Source organism: Apodemus sylvaticus, chromosome 9, assembly GCF_947179515.1.
Source record: "Apodemus sylvaticus chromosome 9, mApoSyl1.1, whole genome shotgun sequence".
Classification (NCBI taxonomy): domain Eukaryota; kingdom Metazoa; phylum Chordata; class Mammalia; order Rodentia; family Muridae; genus Apodemus; species Apodemus sylvaticus.
The window spans coordinates 83,714,151-83,734,377 of record NC_067480.1 but is presented as its reverse complement, the minus strand read 5'-3'; the positions used below and the strand labels follow the sequence as shown (position 1 = coordinate 83,734,377).

General features: G+C 41.4%; 1 protein-coding gene across 2 annotated transcripts in view; it reads left to right on the top strand.

The window, feature by feature from the left end:
* LOC127692852 (24-hydroxycholesterol 7-alpha-hydroxylase) overlaps positions 1 to 20,227 on the top strand; it is a 92,466-nt gene that overhangs the window by 49,597 nt on the left and 22,642 nt on the right. For both annotated transcript variants that reach the window (XM_052193449.1, XM_052193448.1), the window contains exon 8: positions 12,216 to 12,349. In XM_052193449.1, coding sequence (XP_052049409.1) covers positions 12,216 to 12,349 — 134 coding nt within the window. The remainder of the gene's footprint in view (positions 1 to 12,215; positions 12,350 to 20,227) is intronic.

Here is a 20,227-nt window from a genome sequence, read left to right as displayed (position 1 = left end):
GCTCAGCAGGCAAGGGCGACTGTAAAAGCTGCAGGAGGTTGAGAGCAAGAGTTGAGAAAGCTCACCAGTTAAGGGAAGTTTACTTAGGATTTGGGCCAGTCTCTGAAAAACAGAGAGAAAGAAGGGGGAAAAGAATTCATCTGCACACTTAGCAATAAAGTGCTGGATATGATTTCCTTGAGAGAAGGCTTCTGGGGGTGGGGGAGGTAAAGATTGTTTATCCTTAAGACATAATTATTTCTCCCATTCCATTGGATCGTCTTCCAGTGACTTCCAGTGATTGTTTGTTGTTGTTGTTTTGTTTTGTTTTTGATGCTCTGGTCTCCAGGCCAGGTAATTGACAGGTGTTAAAAAGAGCTCTAAGCAAAAGGGACAATAGTGTGTAAAGTTCTAGTCTTTGAGACGGAGCATAATGGCATGTCTCCACCCAGATCCATTTTTTTTTTAAATCAATAGACATTAGATATTTTTCACTAGGCCTCATGATTTCCACAGGATATTTTCAAATTAAAGGAGGGAAAGTGTGATGCTTCCTTTTTTCCTGTTTCCAGGGAAACATGAGGTTAATGTACTCCAAGATGACTGATATCTGTTTGTTTAGCTACTGTTCTGGCTAGTTTTGTGTGTCAACTTGACACAAGTTGGAATTATCATAGAGAAAGGAACTTCAGGTTAGGAAATGCCTCCATGAGATCCAGCTGTAAGGCATTTTCTCAATTAGTGATCAAGTGGGGAGGGCCCACTGTGGGTGGTGCCATCCCTGGGCTGGTAGTCTTGGGATCTATAAGAAAGCAAGCTGAGCAAGTCAGGGGAAACAAGTCAGTAAGAAGCATCCCTCCATGGTCTCTGTATCAGCTCCTGCTTCCTGACCTGCTTGAGTTCCAGTCCTGACTTCCTATAGTGATGAATAGCAATGTGGAAGTATAAGCTGAATAAACCCTTTCCTCCCCAACTTGCTTCTTAGTCATGATTTGCGCAGGAATAGAAACCCTGACTAAGAAAGCTACCTAATATTAGGACTAAATAAACATTTCTTCTACATATTTGTTATATATGTACATGTATCTATTTGGGTGAGGAAAGGGGCTTAAAATATAAAAAGAAAAAAGAAAGCAATGGAATTATCCCAAAGTCCTCTTTTGGTGTTCTGGTTGACTCATGTTCTTAAGTCCAAGAAATTATAGTTTCATGATTTGTTTTAGAATCTGTTCCTTTTCATTCTGCTTGGGTGAGTCCTACCCACCCTTCTAAGTTTATATGAATTCCAGCCACAATGGAAAGGAGATGAATTCCACCGATGCCTGAATCCTCTGCTCTGAGACTTGTATTCTAGTTATTTATATCCTCATAAATTGTCTTGTGTTCGTGTGTCCAAGATCCTTTAAGGCTGTGACTTTTGTTATTTTGACTCCATGGTCTTCTTTGGAAAACTGTAGGATAATAGCACGTGTGTGGCTTTTTGTTAACCTTAAAGGCTGTTTTGATATCCTTAACATGTCTCCCTTCATTGGTAGAGAATATCAGAATACTTATGATGTCACACATACATATGTACAAACAATATCAACGCAGATATTTTGCGGAAGGATGCGTAATGACCTAAACTGGGAGAGCAAGCATCTTTGCTGGAAAGGTCACATAGGTTGTATTCTCGTGCAGGGCAGGCTCACTCTAATGTTGGGAGCTTGACCTCACAGTTTGATGGGTCTGACTAATTTGTAACCATCCGGACCAGTAAGGGTGTGATACTGAGTAAAGTTTGAGGAAGATCTTGTTGTCTGGGGTTTAAGCAAAGAAAGCATGTGCGTGAGAGTTTCCCTAGATGGAAGAGGGTTAGAGACGACTGGCCTTTGTACACATTGGCCATCTTTGATGGAAAAGCCTGTTCCACAATTGGACACATTAACTTGTCTGTGACTGGAATATTGGAGTATACTGGAGTATATGAAGGACCATATTATATTTTTGATGTTAAGTAGCCAATACATTATTAACATTGCTTTAGCTCCTATAGCATCTGTTTAGAGTCATATAACATAGATATGTTGTGAGTGTTTAATGTCAGAAGCACATGATCATGTTTGTGTCTCTGCTCAATGCCAGAATCATTCACTAACAATTAATTAGTGAATTAATTAGGGCATACCAATTTCATGGTAGCAATTTTCCAGACACTCCTTCTTTTCTTGGTAATTTTGGCTTAGGTGAACAAGATTCACTTTTATGCCAGTCTTCATTACTAATAATACTCTCAGAGCACACATTACATACCATACAATCATTTATATCATCTGTATCTATAGATATTGATATCTATACATATATTTATTTATATTCATGTATAGGTTACAGAATGCCGACTGCAGAACTCAAGATGTTTCAGAAGTCTGGAGAAGCTAGGAAGCTGATGGAAATCTGCTGTTGGGAATTAGCTGTTACTAGGGGTCAGGCTACTGCAGCTTTCACAGGCTGGATGTGAAACTGCATGGCTGGATTCAACTTCAGAGCTGTCGGAACCAAGTCCAGATGAAGGAATGAGCAGACAGATGTTCACCTTTTGGTCTAGACAGGCAAACAGAAGGGTGGGATGTCGAACAGTGAGGGCGGAGCTAAGCTGGAGCCCTGGGGACAGTTGGGAGTTCTCTAACTATTGGTCCAGGACGTGGGTGGTCACATGACAAGTGGGTGGGGCCAAGTGTACATAGTTCTGTGTGCCCCCTCTTAATGGGAGTCTAGGTAAGAGAGTTGTATCTTTTTCCTGGGTTGGTGTGTCTGGCAAATTCTTGGACCTAGTTTCCTTAATATGATTTTAATATGTTTATCTGACCCAACAGTCTCAGTTCACCTCAGTAAATTTGTAGTATATGGTGGTTTGAAATATAATGGTGCCTATAGGTTAGTGTTTGACTACTTGGTCCTTAGTTGGTAGCACTGTTTGGGAAGGATTAGGAGGTGTGGTCTTGTTGGAGGATGTGTATCACTGGCAGTGGGCTTTAAGGTTTCAAAAGATTCATGCAATGCCAAGTATGCTTTTTGCCTTCTACTTGTGGATCCAGATGTGAGTGAGCTCTTAGGGGTTTCATGATGCACAGTCTTGTTCTGCTGTCATGGACTCTAGCCTTCTGGAAACACGGGTCCTAGGCAAGCCGTTCCTTCTAAAAGTCACCCCAATCATGGTATTATATCAGGAATAAAACTTATCTAAGGCATAGGGTGGCACCCTTTCAACTCCCAGAAATAAGCCATTTATCAGTGCATGTTTACAGTGTGAGTGATAGCAGGTAGATTCTTTTCACATGTCTACCCAGGGACAGTTATGTATGTCAACGTGGAGCAAGAATCTGTTTGTAAAATGGAATCTCTTGAGTTAAGACATAGTCTGAAAAATGAGTATTTTATGTGACATAAATTTGGTCAGGGCATAAACTTATCTCAGCAGACACATAACATATGTGTAGTGTATTAGTAACTGAAACAAGAACTTTTAGATCTACCATTTATACTTAACAAATACAGTATATAGTCTCCATGTAGTTATGACTTTCAGTAATAACTAAATGGATACATTAAAAATGCTTCTGCCTCTTTCTCTCACTTTGTTTGTTTGTTTGTTTCTTTCTTTCTTTGTTTGTTTGTTTCTTTCTTTCTTCCTTCCTTCCTTCCTTCCTTATTTTCTTTCTTTCTTTCTTTCTTTCTTTCTTTCTTTCTTTCTTTCTTTCTTTCTTTCTTTCTCTCTCTCTTTCTTCCTTTCTCTTTCACTTTCTGAGTACAAGAATCATCCTTTCTTTCATTTGCTTTCAAATATCCTAAGGTTTGATTTGATTGCATTTATGCCAAGAGTTAAACAGACGGTTTCTAAATTTTGCCTGAGACCCCCCTTATCCCCTTCCCTGGGCTCTCTGGGGTAGTTTTGGTCTCTGTTGGGCTCCAGCCCTTCTGGTGATTACCTTGGAATTCTCCCAAGTGGAGCTTTCTAAATTTAGAGCCACGGGACTGGACTAACAGACCACAGATGAGCACAGAAATCCCAACAGTACGGGTGCAAGGCCATTTCTGAGAGTTCTAACAAAAATGGTCTTTTAGCAGAAAGATGTTTGAAAAACAGAATGTTTCTTTCATTTCTTTTATCTTGTTCAGGAATGCTACTTTATGCTTCTTGGGGTTTGAGAAACTAAAAGTATACAATTAAAATACTTGTTGTCTACATTGTGTATGCAGCTGCACACCACAGCTTTAGCTATTTTCCATTAGAAACAAGCTTTCAGTTCTACATTATGTAATGTGATGTAAACTGTTTCCGTAATGCAAATAGTCTAATAGCAATAGTTAGGATTAAAAAAGTTTTTTTAATTCCATAAAGGAGATCAGAAATTGTACTATGACCAAGTTCAAACTTCAAGGTCAGAAGCATGCCCAATGTGTTAGAACAGAGAGAAGGTGGCAGTTATTGTTTTCTCATTGATGTGACAAATTTTAGACAAAAGCAACTCTGGCGAGGAAGGATCTATTCTGGATGAGGTTTGAAGGATCAGCCCATCATAGCAGAGATAGTGTGGCAGCAGAAACTTGAAGTGGCTGGTCGCATCGTGTCTGCAGTCAGGAAGAAGAGACAGATGAAATCTGGAGCTCAGCTGGCTTCCTTTTTTTTCTCCCTCCCTTTTTGTTTGGTCTGAAATTCCAGTCCCTGGGATGACACCCACACTGAGGACATGCCTTTCTTCCTCAGTTAAACTTCTGTGGAAGTGCTGTCTCAGTTGGGCCCAGTGGAGTGTCTCCTTGGTGATTCCTGTCAAACATACAATGAAGATGAATGATCAGGTTCCCACTGGAAGCTATCCCTTCTGATTTGGAGCGTGAACCCTGACTAGTGGTCATCACCTACCTCTGGTCTAGTAGAAAAATACTTATTATGAACTAAAACAACAACAGCAAAAAAGGAAGTAATGTTTGGTGGATTTGTTCAAATATAATTTCTACAAGAGCTACCTTAGGAGAAACTGGTCTTTTGCAGAAGTCAGCTTTAGAATCATTATCAGAGGATCCTGCTAACTTGTTGCCATATCTGTCTATATATTAAGGATCCTAGCTGACTAGGTATCCCATGGCTTTCAGGATCAAGAAGAAACTGGTCTAAAGCCTCTTTCTGGTCTCTTATTTCTAGAATTGATCATCAGCATCCCCTGTTGGATTTGCCATGGCCATAGGCTTCTGGGTGAGCCTTAGCTCTACAGCCAGTGACTGACAAGCTTGTAGTGAAGCAGAATGTCTGGGAGCCTGAATGGCAGTCGAGACTTTCCTTGTACGTCGTTTCCAGCCACAGTTAGCTTTGCCGTCCCCTCATCTCATGCTTTTAATGTTTTGATAAAATTAACTGACATGTCGAGTTGATACTTGGGACAGCCGTGATCTGGGTGGTAAGCACTGCAGAAAAGGAGGCAGAATGTGCAAATGGCAGAGAGTGGATGCTGAGAAGACCAATCTAGGAAACAGAGTTCCAAGGGACAGTGGGTCACTTCCATCTCCTGCTGCCTCTCCCAGGCTCTCTCTCTTTCTAGAAATATCCAGCTGCCATCTCGCCATGCATACTGCAGCAAATCCAATACTTTTCCTTTCTGCTATTCCCCACGACCCCACCCACTACAGGCTTTCTATAGACAGGTGTTCATTTATTATTCTGTAGCATCCAAGGGCTTTCCTTCCTCCCTTTCTTTCCTCCCTCATGTTCTTTTCCCTTCAGTACATCTTAGAAGTTTTGTCTCCCCCCGACTCTTTCAGGTTGATGTAGATTACTCCAGGGTGCTTGTTCCTGTGAGATGCCAGAAGTTGCCGGCAATTGGTCCATTCCATTATCCAAAATGGCTGAGCTATTATCGAGTCCCCAAAGGCAGTTCTCACTATCAAAGTCCTCAACCAACAAGCTAACTCATTTCTAATGGAAATAATGTGTCTTTATTATTTTTTAATTCACATAGGTGGCTATGTCCCACAGCTCACATGAAGTTTAATTCCCTGAGTAACATAGGAAGACATATGTGGGAATAGGTGGGTGGTTCTTGAGCTGGGCTGGTTTGTAAACAGGCAGAAAGGCACACATCTGCTGTCAAGATTTTTTTCAGTGCTTTACTTGAATTCCAAGGGATTTTCCCCTCAGGCACCATATGTTACCTATTTGCCATTTCTGTTTGGTACCCAGGAGATGTTGATACCACAAGGAAAATGGAGCAGACTGAAAAACAGGACGGCTGAGGGGGAAGCACTCTCTCTGTGATTAGGAAATGGCTGTGGTGGGGGAGGGAGATCTCAGTGGCTTTGATCTCTCTTCGAAAAGAGAACATGTAGCAACCAAGTGTCAAGAAACAGATTTCCCTGCACATTGGCTGGCATGTGCTCTCTGAGGAAGTAAACATAACCATCACAGCAGACATTCTAAATAAGTATATTTCTCCCCTGGTCATGTAGTCTATATTTTCTTAATAAAATATATTTTATGGGGTTATTAAAAGAGTACACTAGGCCTCATATACTTGACCTGGATATAGAAGCAGTAGGGGCAGTGAAGACCACACAGGGTTTATCTTACTTGTAAACTCAGGGGCTAGACTACAACCTGACCTTTTGAACAAACCCAATAATAGTTCATTCTCCTCTTGCCCTGTGCACAGGAATAAACTTTTTCTGTACCCGGTCTTGTATTTTAGATTTTATGGACCATAAAAAATCTCTGCTGTGGCCTTCTCCAACCTGCCATTTTAGTGGAAAACCAGCCACAGATGAGTGGGGATGTTTTTATTGGAAGGTAAAACTTTATAGAATAAAGCGGTGAGCAGGATCTGGTCTGTTGTCATGGTTAATGAACTATACCCTTAACTGTGGCTTCACGAGGGAGAAACACAAGATTGAGAAAGAGAGAGGAGAAGGAAACAAAGAGGTAGGTAAGTGGATAGATAGGTTAGATAGATAGATAGATAGATAGATAGATAGATAGATAGATAGATAGATACATAGATACATAGATATATAGATACATAGATACATAGATATACACATAGATACATAGATATATAGATACATTGATAGATACATAGATACATTGATACATGCATACATACATACATACATACATACATACATACATACATAGACATAGAGAGGTAGGTAGGGTAGGTAGATAGACAGACAGACATAGGGAGGAATGTATGTAGGTAGGTAAGTGGGTAGTATATGAGCTCTGCCAGTGGCCTCCTAGGCACCACTGCTTAGAGGAAGCTGACACCTTTGTAGTTATAAAAAATGATATACTAGTAAGGTGGCCTATAGGGTAATTGCTTCTGAGCCAAAGCCTAAAGACCCAAGTCTTATGCCCAGGACCCCAATACAAATATTAAAATGAGCTTTCAAAATGGATAAAATGTCTGGGTTAAGATTTGTCAGACTCAGAGGAGGCCTGGCCTGCCTTATGTTTCATCGCAGGAACTGGAAGTCGTTCCTTACACACCTAGCTGATCGAAGCCAGGTGAGTGGTGTTTGCTGACAGTGCATGCACTTGGGATTTCTGCTCTCGACTATAATCTCAATCATAATTTTCATCCCCTTAGGTTTATTTACTTCTGTTTTTTAAGAGGAGGGGTGATTTTAAAATTAGTATAGTACTAAGATCAGTTTTAAAATGGGAATATTTAATAAATAAAGTACAAGAGGAACATTTGTTTATTTACTGATTTACTGTTCTAGGAATTGAACCCAGGGCCTCTGACATATAAGTCAATGCTCTCCCACTGAGGGTTATACATAGTTCCTTCTTTTTCTTTTAATCTGCCACTGGGTTTTGTTTTCTTTTTCCTTAAACTGTGGTCCCTAGACTAGCAGTATAGGATCATTGGAGGATTTCCCAGAACTATCAATTCTTGGGTCCACTTTATACAAAGTTTTCATTAAATTCTATTTCACTTCAACATCCCCCCATTCTGCCTCAGAATTGTTTTTCAATCTTTCCCTGAGGAAGAAAGGCATGTCCTCGGTGTGGGTGTCATCCCAGGGACTGGAGTTTCAGACCAAACCAAAAGGAAAAGAAAATTTCACACATACACACAAGTTAGTGCTTTTTCAAACTGGTCTTTTCTTCCACTTTTTCAAACACCAGCCCATTGGTCTGTTCATTTAACCCACCAATAATAATGTACAGAATTCTTCCCACGCACAAGACATTGTGTTAGATCGTAAGTACACCGAATGAATGAGATTCAGAAGGAAATGAAATGCTATTGCACTTGGGGAACCCCATGATAAAAATATGAGCTGAATTAATTCCTGTATCAAACCCATAAAGATAGCATGGAATGGCGCTGAGTCAGGAAAGAACTGGGGTAGTGGGGGAAAGGTTCTCTTGGGGGATGCTTTACCTGTCACCTGAAGGGTGAGTGGGAGCCAGAGTTTCAGACAGTTGTAAAGGGCAGAGGGAATCATAACGAAGGTAACATTTGCAGAGTTCTTGCTGTTAGGCCGCTGTGATTCTGAGAGATTTACATTTACGTTTTCCACCCTGACAACAGCTCTGTAAGGCAGATTCCAGTCATCGGTCCAGTTTTATTTTGCGTAAGCCAGCTGAGTCATGCAAACAGTGTTGGAAATGTGACAAAGGTCACACTGTCTTCCAAAATTCCATGTGAGGTGCAGTAAGAGGGATATGCAGATTATATTTGTCAGAGGGAAAACACTGGCATTATCTTTCTATTCCAAGACAGTTTATATTTCTCCTCAGACACCAACTAGGCATTGTGGAACTTTATTCAGTTCTGATACTGTGGGGGGAAACTCACTAATGAAGGTCAACGTCTAGATAGCTTCTCTGACCTTGATACAAAATGGAGGCCCTTTACCCGCAGGGCTCCATCCTCTCTGACCTTGTCTGGGAAGTCTGACCCCCACCCTCTAGCTGGGGAAGGTCAAGTAGTCCTTGGCAGCCCCTGGAGCTGGTCTATGTGACCTTCCCAGCACAAGTGTGTGTTCGAAACCCCAGAAGGAATTTAAGAGAAGTTGCCTTGTGCCGGTTTGGTTGATTCAATCATGAAATTAGACCTCCATTCTCCTAGTCTCCTAGTCATTGTAAATTCAAGGTTGAACAAAAGACACTCCATTCTCCATTGTCCCTTTGTAGTCTGTGGAAGTGTGAGAAGCCCAAGAGCCAAGTGCATAGGTCACATTGTGTCACACTGTCAGTCACAGGTGGCAGGGACGACTGCTTGGCTTGAAGCTTGAACAATGTGACAGAATCCAACCATTTCCTGTCATGGCAAGACTGTGGTCAGGTGTGTTTATTTTCGTTGGGGAAGGTAAGGGATTAGTGTTGGTCACCGTGCTCTGAGGAGCCTTTAGACTCCTATAGCAGGACCAGGTGAGTGGAGACAAGCCGGGCTTAGGGAAGTGGTTAAGGTATAATGAGGATAGGGAGATAGATCAGCAGGTAAAATACCCAGTGCATGAGTGTGATGACCCAAGTGGTCTGCCCAGTGCCCATGGGAGAAGTTCGGCATGGGCCCATGTTCCTGACTCTAACTCCAGTGCTGGGGCTGCGGTGGAGACAGATGGATCCAGGGACCCTCTGCCCCTGCTAAGCTCCAGGGTTAGTGATAGACTCAGAAAATACAGTGGAGAGCAGTAGAGAAGGACACTTAGTTAGCATGAGCCTCTGGCTTCCACATGTGTGTACACTGACAAGCAGATGACCAATTTAAAGGAGTAAAGACTTTTTTTTAGCTCAGGGTGGTGTAGAATGTGTCCACGGTTGACTGGGTCACGGTCTCTGGTCCTGTAGGGGTCACAAATGGAAAGGGATCTGGGGATTCACTGGGTAGACTGATTATGGTGACTTACTAAGGATGTGCTGTCAACCACATTGAAAGCAATGCTATTCTGAGTAATTTTCTGCATAAGGAAGTGTAAAGACTGACCCCAGTTCGGTCTTTAGGTGTCTTTATCTATTCATAGTAGGAAGGTTTGGTGTGTGTTGAAAAAGTGTGTTCTTTATTCCAGAGGGGGCAATGACCCTGTCTTAGATAATAAATAGATTGAATCGAAAAGTGAGAGCTGAGCATGGTGGCCCATGCCTTCAGCTGAAGCAATCAGAAGGATGAGACTAGAGGATCATGAGTTCAAGGCCTGGTGGATTCATAGTGAGATCTGCTTTCCAATTACCAAATCTTAAACAGGTCATTTTTTATATCATATGGTGTGTATTTGTGTGTGTGTGTGTTTGTGTGTTTGTGTGTGTTTGACTGTGTGTGTGTTTTAAAATTACATTTTTGGTTATCATACAAAGAAATTGTGATGTTTTCAGACACAAATATCTCTATATATACTTTGTTCTTATTCAAGTTTTTGCTATCCTTACCTATCTGACCTCTTCTTGTGCTGAACCATTACTCTGCATTAATTACATTTCACTACCCTCTCTTGTTCTCTCCTACACATCTATCTTTCCTCTCCTAGTTCCTATCTCCTGCCATACCATGTATACATGTACGTAGATACACTTAAATATAGAGTTTGCACATAAAAGAAAACAAGTCATATATTTCTTTCCCAGTCTATATTATTTTGCATAGTACCATGATAATCTAGTGCTTTAAAAAGACTTATCTATTTTTGTTTTATGTGTATGTGTATTTGCCTGCATGCATGTATATGTGCTATATGAATACCTGGTGCCAGAAGAATATGTGCAGTCTAGGCCCTCTTCAAGGACAAGAAATTCTCTTAACTGCTGAGCCATCTTACCAACTCCAGTGATCTCCAGTTGTATTCATTTTCCAGTAAATTCCATTTCAGTCCTCTGGACACCTGAATAAAATCCCATTGTGTGTATTTTCATTATCCTAGGAATAACTGCCTAGGTTGTTTCTGGTTTTTGGGTTTTTTGTTTGTTTGTTTGTTTTGTTAATGTTTTTTGAGACAGGCTGTGTAGCCCTGTCTGTCCTGGAACTCACTCTGTAGACCAGGCTGGCCTCGAACTCAGAAATCTGCCTGCCTCTGCCTCCCAAGTGCTGGGATTACAGGTGTGTGCCACCACTGCCTAGCACCTAGGTTGTTTCTGTTTCTTGACCATTGTGAACACAGTGATGGCAAACGTGGACATAGAAGTATTACTGTGGTGTTCTGGCTTAGAGTTCCTTGGGAATATGCCCAGAAGTCAAATAGCTGCATCAGATGGTAGTTTCTGTTTTAGTTTCATCAGGACTTTTAATTCTGATCTCTGTAGTGGCTGTGTCAGTACACTGTCCCACCAGCAGTGTGCAAGGGATCTGTTTACTCTACATACATACCAAGATTTGTTGTCATTAACTTGTCTGATAATAGCCATTCTTACTGGAATGAGACGTGTATGTGTGTTGTATGGTTATGTGAGCGCATAAAGAGAGAAAGGTGATCTCTATCATCCACAGTTAGACTTATTTTGCAATATGATGATCTCCAGAACTTAAAAAATAACAAGTTTATTTTTAGTGTTTGAGTATTTTACCTGCATGTGTGTATATGCACCATGGCATGTAGTGCCTAGGGAGGCCAAAAGAGGGCAGCAGAATCCCTGGACCATTCTGTATATCTGCTTGTGGAGGCCAGAGGTGGGTGGTGGATGTCTTCTGCCATTGCTTTTACTGCCTTAATTTTTGAGACAGGGTATCTCAACTAACCTGGAGCTCACTGATACAGCTAGGCTGGCTGGCCTGCAAGCCCCAGGGACCCTTCACCTCTGCTTTCCTATTCAGCCCACCTAGCTTTTTCCATAGATGCTGGAGATGGGAACACAGGTTCCCAGGCTGGCATGGCAAGTCTTTACCAACTGAGCCATCTCCCAGAAAGAAAACGTTGCTTGCAACCCAGTGGCTAAGCATGCCCAGCACTTTTTGGAAACATTTACTTTACTGTCCTGTTTCATTTCCCCTGTACCACTATTTCTTTAAGCACAATGAGGATTTTGACGAGGAAGAATGAAGTGAGGGAAAACTGAACCCTCTTCCACACAGGGACCCTCTTAGCTATCCTGTAGCCAGAGGACTGTAACAGCTAGGTTGGATGCCAGTCCAACTTGTCAGAGAAAAGCAACAAAGTCAATGTATCACAGCAGTACTTTCCTTGTTGGTGAGCTTATCCTGCATTGACTAGCCTACACAAATCTACCTTCTGGTCTCTCTTCTTTAATCTTTAAAATCTCTTTACAGGTAAAGACAAGATTGAAGTGTCTGAAGATGACCTGAAAAAGCTCCTTCTAATTAAGTGGTGTATTCTGGAATCCATCCGCTTGAGAGCCCCTGGTATCATTACTAGAAAGGTAGTGCAGCCAGTTAAAATTCTGGTAAGTACTATTTGTCTTGTTTTGTTTTGTTTTTGGAAAATAATGAACTTTCTAGAAAAAGCATGTGTTTTGTTCAGACATTTTCTAGATTGATATGATTTTTATTTCATTTTATTTTAACTGAATAAAAATTATATATTTATAAGTATTATATATTTTTGTATATATATGTAATCTGTTATATACAGCATATTTTGAAATATGTGCACATTTTATAATGGCCAAATAATATCATTAATCTGTATATTGTTACACACACTTAATCAATTCTTGTGTGAAAATATTTGTGCACTCTATCAGCAGTTACCACACTCTTTCTAACTTTAGGGACTACATGGTGTACATTCTTTAACCCACTCTACTGCTGAAGTGGAATTTTGTATATTCACGTCTCCACTTACCTCCCAGCCCTCACTAACTCCATCTCCAAACTCTGCTTCTGGGAGCTGAAGTTTTGTGTTTGAGATCATCAGGTTCTTGTCTCTCTGTGCCTGGCTCATCTGTCCTCAAGGGTCTTCTGTACTGTTGCAGAATTTCCATCTTTTAAAACGCTGAGTGGTATTTCACCGTGCACGTTCAAGTGACATTCTCTTCATTTATCTGTAGACAGACATACTTGTTTCCATGTCAAGGTCCTCAGAAAGCATGTGCAGTAAACATGAAGGTGCAGTTGTCTGTTTGTAATGTTAATTTCACATCCTTTGGCTATAAACTCAGTAGCTGGATAGCTTGATCCCACAGTAAATCTACTATTAAACAATTGAGGAGCCTCCATATTATTTTCTACATGACTATACTAACATGCATTCCAAAACAATAGTCTCTAAGGATTCCCTTTTGTCTCTGTCCTTTGACACTTCTGGGGTGTTTGTTTGTTTGTTTGTTTGTTTTATTGGATATTTTCTTTATTTACATTTCAAATGTTATCTCCTTTCCCTGTTCCCCACAATCCCCATCCCATCCCTCCTCCCCCTGTTTTTATGAGGGTGCTCCCCTACCTACCTCCCCACCCATTCCCACCTCCCCACTCTTGCATTCCCTGACACTGGGACATTGAGCTTTCACGGGACTAAGGGCCTCGTTTTTTGGTTGTTGTTTTTGATAATACAAATTCTAACAAGAATAATATAATATCTCATGATAGTTTATATTCTCATTTCCCTGTGTAATCTGTGTCTGCGTGTCTGTGTATGCATGCATGCATGCATCATGCATGAGTACATCTGTGTGTGTCTGAGTGTGTTTGTGTGGGTCTCTGTATGTTGTAGGATGGGTGGTAATGTGCATTAGATTAGTACTTGGAAGCCAGAAGACAGTGTTGGAATCCCTCCCAGAAGCTGGTGGTTAGGCAGTTATAAGCCAAACAATGTGGGTTCGGGGAAACAAACTTAAACAAACCCTGCAGAATGAAAATCAGTTTGGCGGTTCCTTAGAAAACTGGGCATAATACTACTGGAGAACCCTGCTATAACACTCTTGGGCATATACCCAGAGGATTCTCCAGCATGTAATAAGGATACATGCTCCACTATGTTCATAGCAGCCCTATTTATAATAGCCAGAAGCTGGAAAGAACCCAGATGTCTCTCAACGGAGGAATGGATACAGAAAATGTGGTATATATACACAATGGAGTACTATTCAGCCATTAAAAACAATGAATTCATGAAATACTTAGACAAATGGAGAATATCATCCTGAGTGAGGTAACCCAATCACAAAAGAACATTCATGGTATGCACTCACTGATAAGTGGATATTAGCCTAGAAGCTTGGAACACCCAAGACACAATTCACCTATCAAATGATGCCCAAGAAGTAGGAAGAACAAAGTATTGGTCCTTGGGTCCTTTGTAGAAAGGGGAAAAAAATACCCACAGGAGGAGATAAAAAGACAAAAGGTTGAGCAGAGTCTGAGGGAAAGACAATCCAGAGTCTACCCCACCCAGGGATGCATCCTATATACAGTTACAAAACCCAGACACTATTGTGAGTGCCCACAAGTGCTGTCTGATTGGAGCTGGATATAGCTATCACCTGGGAAGCTCTCCTAGCGCATGACAAATACAGAGGGGACACTCTCAGTCAGCCATTGTAGTGAGCACAGGGGGAGCTAGAGAAAGGACCCAGGGAGCTGAAGGGGTTTGCAGTGCCACAGGAGGAACAACAGTTGAGTCACCCAGTACCCCCAGAGCTCCCAGGGACAAAACCATCAACCAAAGAGTACACATGGAGTTACCCATGGCTCCAAACACAATGGCAGCAGAGGATGGTCTTGTTAGACACCAAAGGGAGGAGAGGCCCTTGGTCCTAGAAAGGCTTGATGTCCTAGTGTAGAGGAATACCAGGACAGGGAAAAGGGGAGGGGGGAGGTAAGGGGGTGGAGGAGTAGGGGAGTTGATTGGGGAAGGGGAGATGGCTTATGGGATTTGGGGGGGAGGGGGAACCAGGAAAGGGGACAACATTTGAAATGTAAATAAAGAATATACCTAATTTAAACAAAAAAAGTATTGCAAGGAGCACTCCAAAATGCTGAGTCATCTCTCCAGCCAGCTTTTAGATCTTCTTTTAAGAAATGTCTGTTTAGATCTTTGCCTGCTCTTTAGGTCCAATTTTGTTCTTACTGTTGAGTTGTTGGAGCTGCTTGTTTTGGTAACTTTAGCCTTTTATCAGATGAATGGTTCGTAACCTTCACATCCTACCTGACAGGTCGTCTGCTCATTTATCAGAGCCTCCTAAGTTGTACAGAAGGATTTTAGGTTAGAGTAATCCTATTTGTCTGATTTAATTTTATTGTCTGAGCTTTCGGATTCCTCAAATCCTTATTTACTACATCAATATCTGGGAGGCTTCCCTCTACATTTTGTTCTGTGTTTTATACTCTCAAGTTTAATCCATTGAATTATTTTTGTATCTTGTATGAAAACACATTTTCTTTCCTCTGCATATAGATATTCTATGATCCTGGCAGTGTTGATTAAGAAACTGACATCTTCCCACTGGATATTCTTGGCACCATCAATGAGTAGATTTATCTTTGGGCTCTCTATTCTACTCTATTGGTTCGTGTGTATGGTCCTGTGCTGGTTTGATTCCTGTAAATTTGTAGTACCTTTCAGGTCATGTGATGCACTGCCTCCAGCTTTGCTGATTTTGGTCATGATTGCTTTGGCTGTGTGGGGCCCTCTGTGATTCCATGTGAAGTCTAATTTTCCATTTTTCCAATGGAAAATGTCATGGAATTTTGGTAACTTATATTATTGCATGAGCCCTTAAGTTCCCTCGAGTACTAGGTGACCCTAGAACAGTTTGACACATTAAGTAAAGTACCACCATCTCATTCAGAGATTTGTCTTTCGGGAAATACTTTAGCTAAGGTATAACCTTTCAAATAGAAATTCGGTCATGAGTCAACACGTCTTGCTTTTTTTAAATTCTTTTTATTTTTGAGAATTTTTATGTACGCATGTGGTGCGTGCCTATGTACACATTCACCCCTTCCTCCAGCTCCTCTCAGATCCCTTTCCATGTCTTGCTTCAAATATGGCATCCCTTTTTTGTACTTAACACCCACTGAGTCTAGTTAGTGCTGCTCATACAGACCTGAATATGGGGCCTCATTAATCTACCAGAGGCTCCATCCTAAAGAGAATGGGCTCCACCTTCCCTAGCAGCATCAGCAGTACATGGATCCTCAGCTATGGGTGGGAACTTATGTGTCCACCCCCATTGTGTTGGCTTGATCCTGTGCAGGGCTTTGTTGGATCCTGCTATTTAAAGGTCCCAAGCCCTCCAGGTCTGGACAGCTCTTTGAACTTGGTGCAAGATGGAGGACTCCCTTTTCTTATCAGGGCTTCCTCTTCTCTGCCATGTCTGGGAGCCTCCACCCCCCATATCCTCTACCTTTGGAATGTCAGGTAGCCTTGATGAGACTTCAGGTCCAGCTTCCTTTCTCCTGCTAAGAACTTGTCCAGCAAGCTCCTAGACTTCCTGGAATGCTTTCATGCAAATGAAGCATTCTTCAGTACCCAAAGCTCTAGCCAATCTTACCTACACACCCTAGAAATCCGTACCCCCTTCCTAAAAATGATAGCCATTGATTCACCTCAGTAAAGTCGAGCTGAAGCTGATCATTGGGATCCAGGATCCCTGAAGCCGATCCTGGCAGTCTTTTCCATTGTACACATGGCTGTCCAAACCCTGTCCTTCAGTTCTCCTCTCTTTGTCCTCTCAGACTGGTGGCCAACAGCCACTAGGAAGAAAAGATGCTTACAGGTCTTGAGCAGGTGATGCAGTACTCCTCTCTAGTCTCTCAGAATCTGTCACTCCCTGTTCCTTGACACTCCCTGAGCCTCATCACAGGAAGATATAATAGAGGTTGTCCTACTTAGGGTTTGCATTGCTGTGAAGACACTGTGACCATGGCAACTCTTATAAAGGACAGCATTTAATTGGGGCTGGCTTACAGGTTCAGAGGTTCAGTTTATTATCATTAAGGCAGTAAGCATGGCAGCATGAAAGCAGACAAGGTGCTGGGGAAGGAGCGGAGAGTTCTACATCTTGTTCTTAAGGGAAAGGAACCAGGAGAAGACTGGCTTCCAGGCAGCTCAGAGGAGAGTCTCAAAGCCCATCCCCCCACAGTGACACACCTACTCCAACAAGGCCACACCTCCTCATAGTGCCACTCCCTGGGCCAAGCATATTCAAATCACCACAGAGATATACCATTTCTAGGCCTGCACTCCACTGATGACTGTTTTCTGGCATGGGTCAGCTTGGTGTGGGGATGGCAGGGCAGTGAGAACAGGATGGGGGGTGGGATTCTCTAGTTCACCACGTAAAGTCTGTGCACGTGGCCAAACCATGTAACAAAAAAATGGTGTGCCTCAAGGACCTACATTACCCAGGGTGAATACACAGGTCCCCTCTCCTCTCTTGCTTTTCTTTTCTTTTCTTTTTTTTTTTTTTTTTTGGTTTTTCGAGACAGGGTTTCTCTGTATAGCCCTGGCTATCCTGGAACTCACTCTGTAGACCAGTCTGGCCTCGAACTCAGAAATCCACCTGCCTCTGCCTCCCAAGTGCTGGGATTAAAGGCATGCGCCACCACCGCCCGGTTCGCTTTTCTTTTTTATACATAATTTGAGATTTGGGGGATTGACACCAGGGGATTTGAGTAGAACATAAAAGAGACAAAAATCCCAATTTGGAACCATTAAAGCATGTGTACCCCTGTGAAGACATAGTTAGTTTCACTGATCTTACATAAATTACAGCATTTTGTCTTATTGGGATTTAGATTAATTTGACTTTTAATTAATCTATTGATTACTTCAAGCTGTGAATGGACTTCAAGAGAAAATGGTCTGCTTGTTACAATGAAGTAGAGATATGTGTGTGTTCTTCTGAATGTTACCATACTCCTGCCTGAGCTTCCCTTAAACACTATTTGTATTCTGGTTAAAAAACAAGTATCACACTTGGGATAGCTGTCTTTGTCTCACTGGGTTTCAGGATGGCTCTTCCAGGAAATCAGATTTGTTTTTAGAAGATTTATTTCTAATATTTCATTTATTTTAGAACTTTTGTAGATGATCATTTGGGGTGGGGTGTTGAGGGTTTTAGTCTAAAGAGAACACGTGTGTGTGTGTGTGTGTGTGTGTGTGTGTGTGTGTGTGTATCCCCTGCTGTCCTGGAACTTGTAATGACCCCCCTGCCTCACCCTCTAAAGAGCTAGGATTAAAGGTGTGATCTACTCTATCTGGCTTATATAGATGGTCTTTCGTTGTTGCTTAAACTTTTGGTTTTCAGTTTTAAACAACCTGCCTGTAGAAATACAATTGATCCTTTTTTCTTTCTGTGGTAACAGGACCTTATACATGCTTGGTAAACCCTCTACCACCAAGCCACAGTCCAACATCTCAGAGTGTTTGTAGATTTGGGTGATTTCTTTGATATGGGCAATATTTCTTCCTCTTCTTCCTCCTCCTCATCGTGCTCTTCTTCTTCTCCTCCTCCCCTCTTCTTCCTCCTCCTCTCCTCCTCCTCCTCCTCCTCCTCCTCCTCCTCCTCCTCCTCCTCTCCTCCTCCTCCTCGCCTCTTCGTCCTCCTCCCCCTTCTCTTCCTCCCCCTCCTTTCTTATATTACCACCACTGGCTGTAGTTTCCAGCATTCTTCTGACTACTACTGCTGTCCAACAGTGCTTTGTTCTGTACCATGCTGGGTATAGAATTATTTTTAGATGCTCTTTTTCAAGTTCAAGACATTTTATTTCTACTTCACTGGTAATTTTTTCATTATAAATTGGTGCTAAATTTTCTTTCTTGCTTTTCTGTATCAACTGATATGACCATATACTTTTCCTTCTTTGTCCTAATATGAGTTTATTTATTAACAATCAAATATTGAATCAGCCTTTCATTTCTCTGATAAATCACTTTAACATAGTATGTGAATGCTATATGTGTGTGTATGCTATATGTATGTGTGTGCTGTCTGTGTTGTATGTATATGTGTGTGCTATATGTGTGGTATATATGTTTCATATGTTGTATGTATTTGTATGCCTCTTGAGGACAGAAATTCACAGAGATTGACATAGGGTACCTCCTCAACCACTCTACTTATTCTTTTTTTTTACTTGTTATTGGATTTGTTTGAATGTTTTTTAAATTTTAAAATATTTTTATTGAAAAAAAGCACAAGAGAAAACAATGGTTGTTTAATTATTCTAATTGTTAATAATACTAAGAGGTGTGTGGTCAAACTTCTTTTTGGATATCTTTTATTATGTATTTTTATATGGATATGTACATACATAATTATATACATAAATGCATAAGTACACATACACACAAGCGCACACACACACACACACACACACACACACACACTCTCCTAACATTCATGCCAGGTGGTTCTCAACTGCCTACAACAGCAGGAATAGAGAATATGGAACCCTCTTCTGGCACTCCGTAGTCACTAGCACTCATGCGCATACACACACAGAACATACACATAACTAAAGTTAAGCAGGGTTGGGGAGATAGCTCAGTGGTTAAGAGCAAGTATCGCCTTTTCAGAAGAGAAGACCCAAGTTTGGTTCCCAGTACCCTTGTAGCAGCTCTAAAGGGTGCCACATCTAAAGGGTGCACACAGTGTGCCTATCACTTCTGCTTCAGGGAACGCTGATGTCCTTTTCTGGACTCCCCGAGATTGCACTCATGAACACAACTAGACAGACACTTACATAAATACAGAATCAAAATAAGATCTTTAAGAAAATAAAAGGCTGACATTTAACTATTATCTTTCTCCTGTTTAGTCAAACATGTATGTACATGTAACTAATAAGTAGAATTAGAAACTAATTGTCTCCTAATTGGACCATGGAAATGCTCTCTTTAGGGAATAGGGAGTGGCTTGATTTGGAATAGAACTTGTCTTGCAAGCATGAAGGCCTGAGTTCAGATTTGCTTCATCTACATACAAAGCCAGATATATAGTGACCACTCATTATTACAGTGCTAGGGAAAAGAGACAGACAGACAGGCAGGCAGACAGACAGACAGACAGACCTGTACGCATGTGTACATGAATACACACATACACATGAATAGACGCACATGCATCTGCACATGTAGACACATGCACATGAAGAAAGAGGAAGAGAGAGAGAGAGAGAGAGAGAGAGAGAGAGAGAGAGAGAGAGAGAGAGGAGAGAGGGGGAGGGGGAGTGGGAGAGGGAGAGGGAGAGAGGGAGAGAGAGAATATGAATATGACCTTGTCAGGAAATTTTGTTTTTTTCTCACACTTATTATAAATGTCTCTCTTTTTCACAGCATAGTTATAGCTTTGTTTTTAATGACTAAACATGTATTT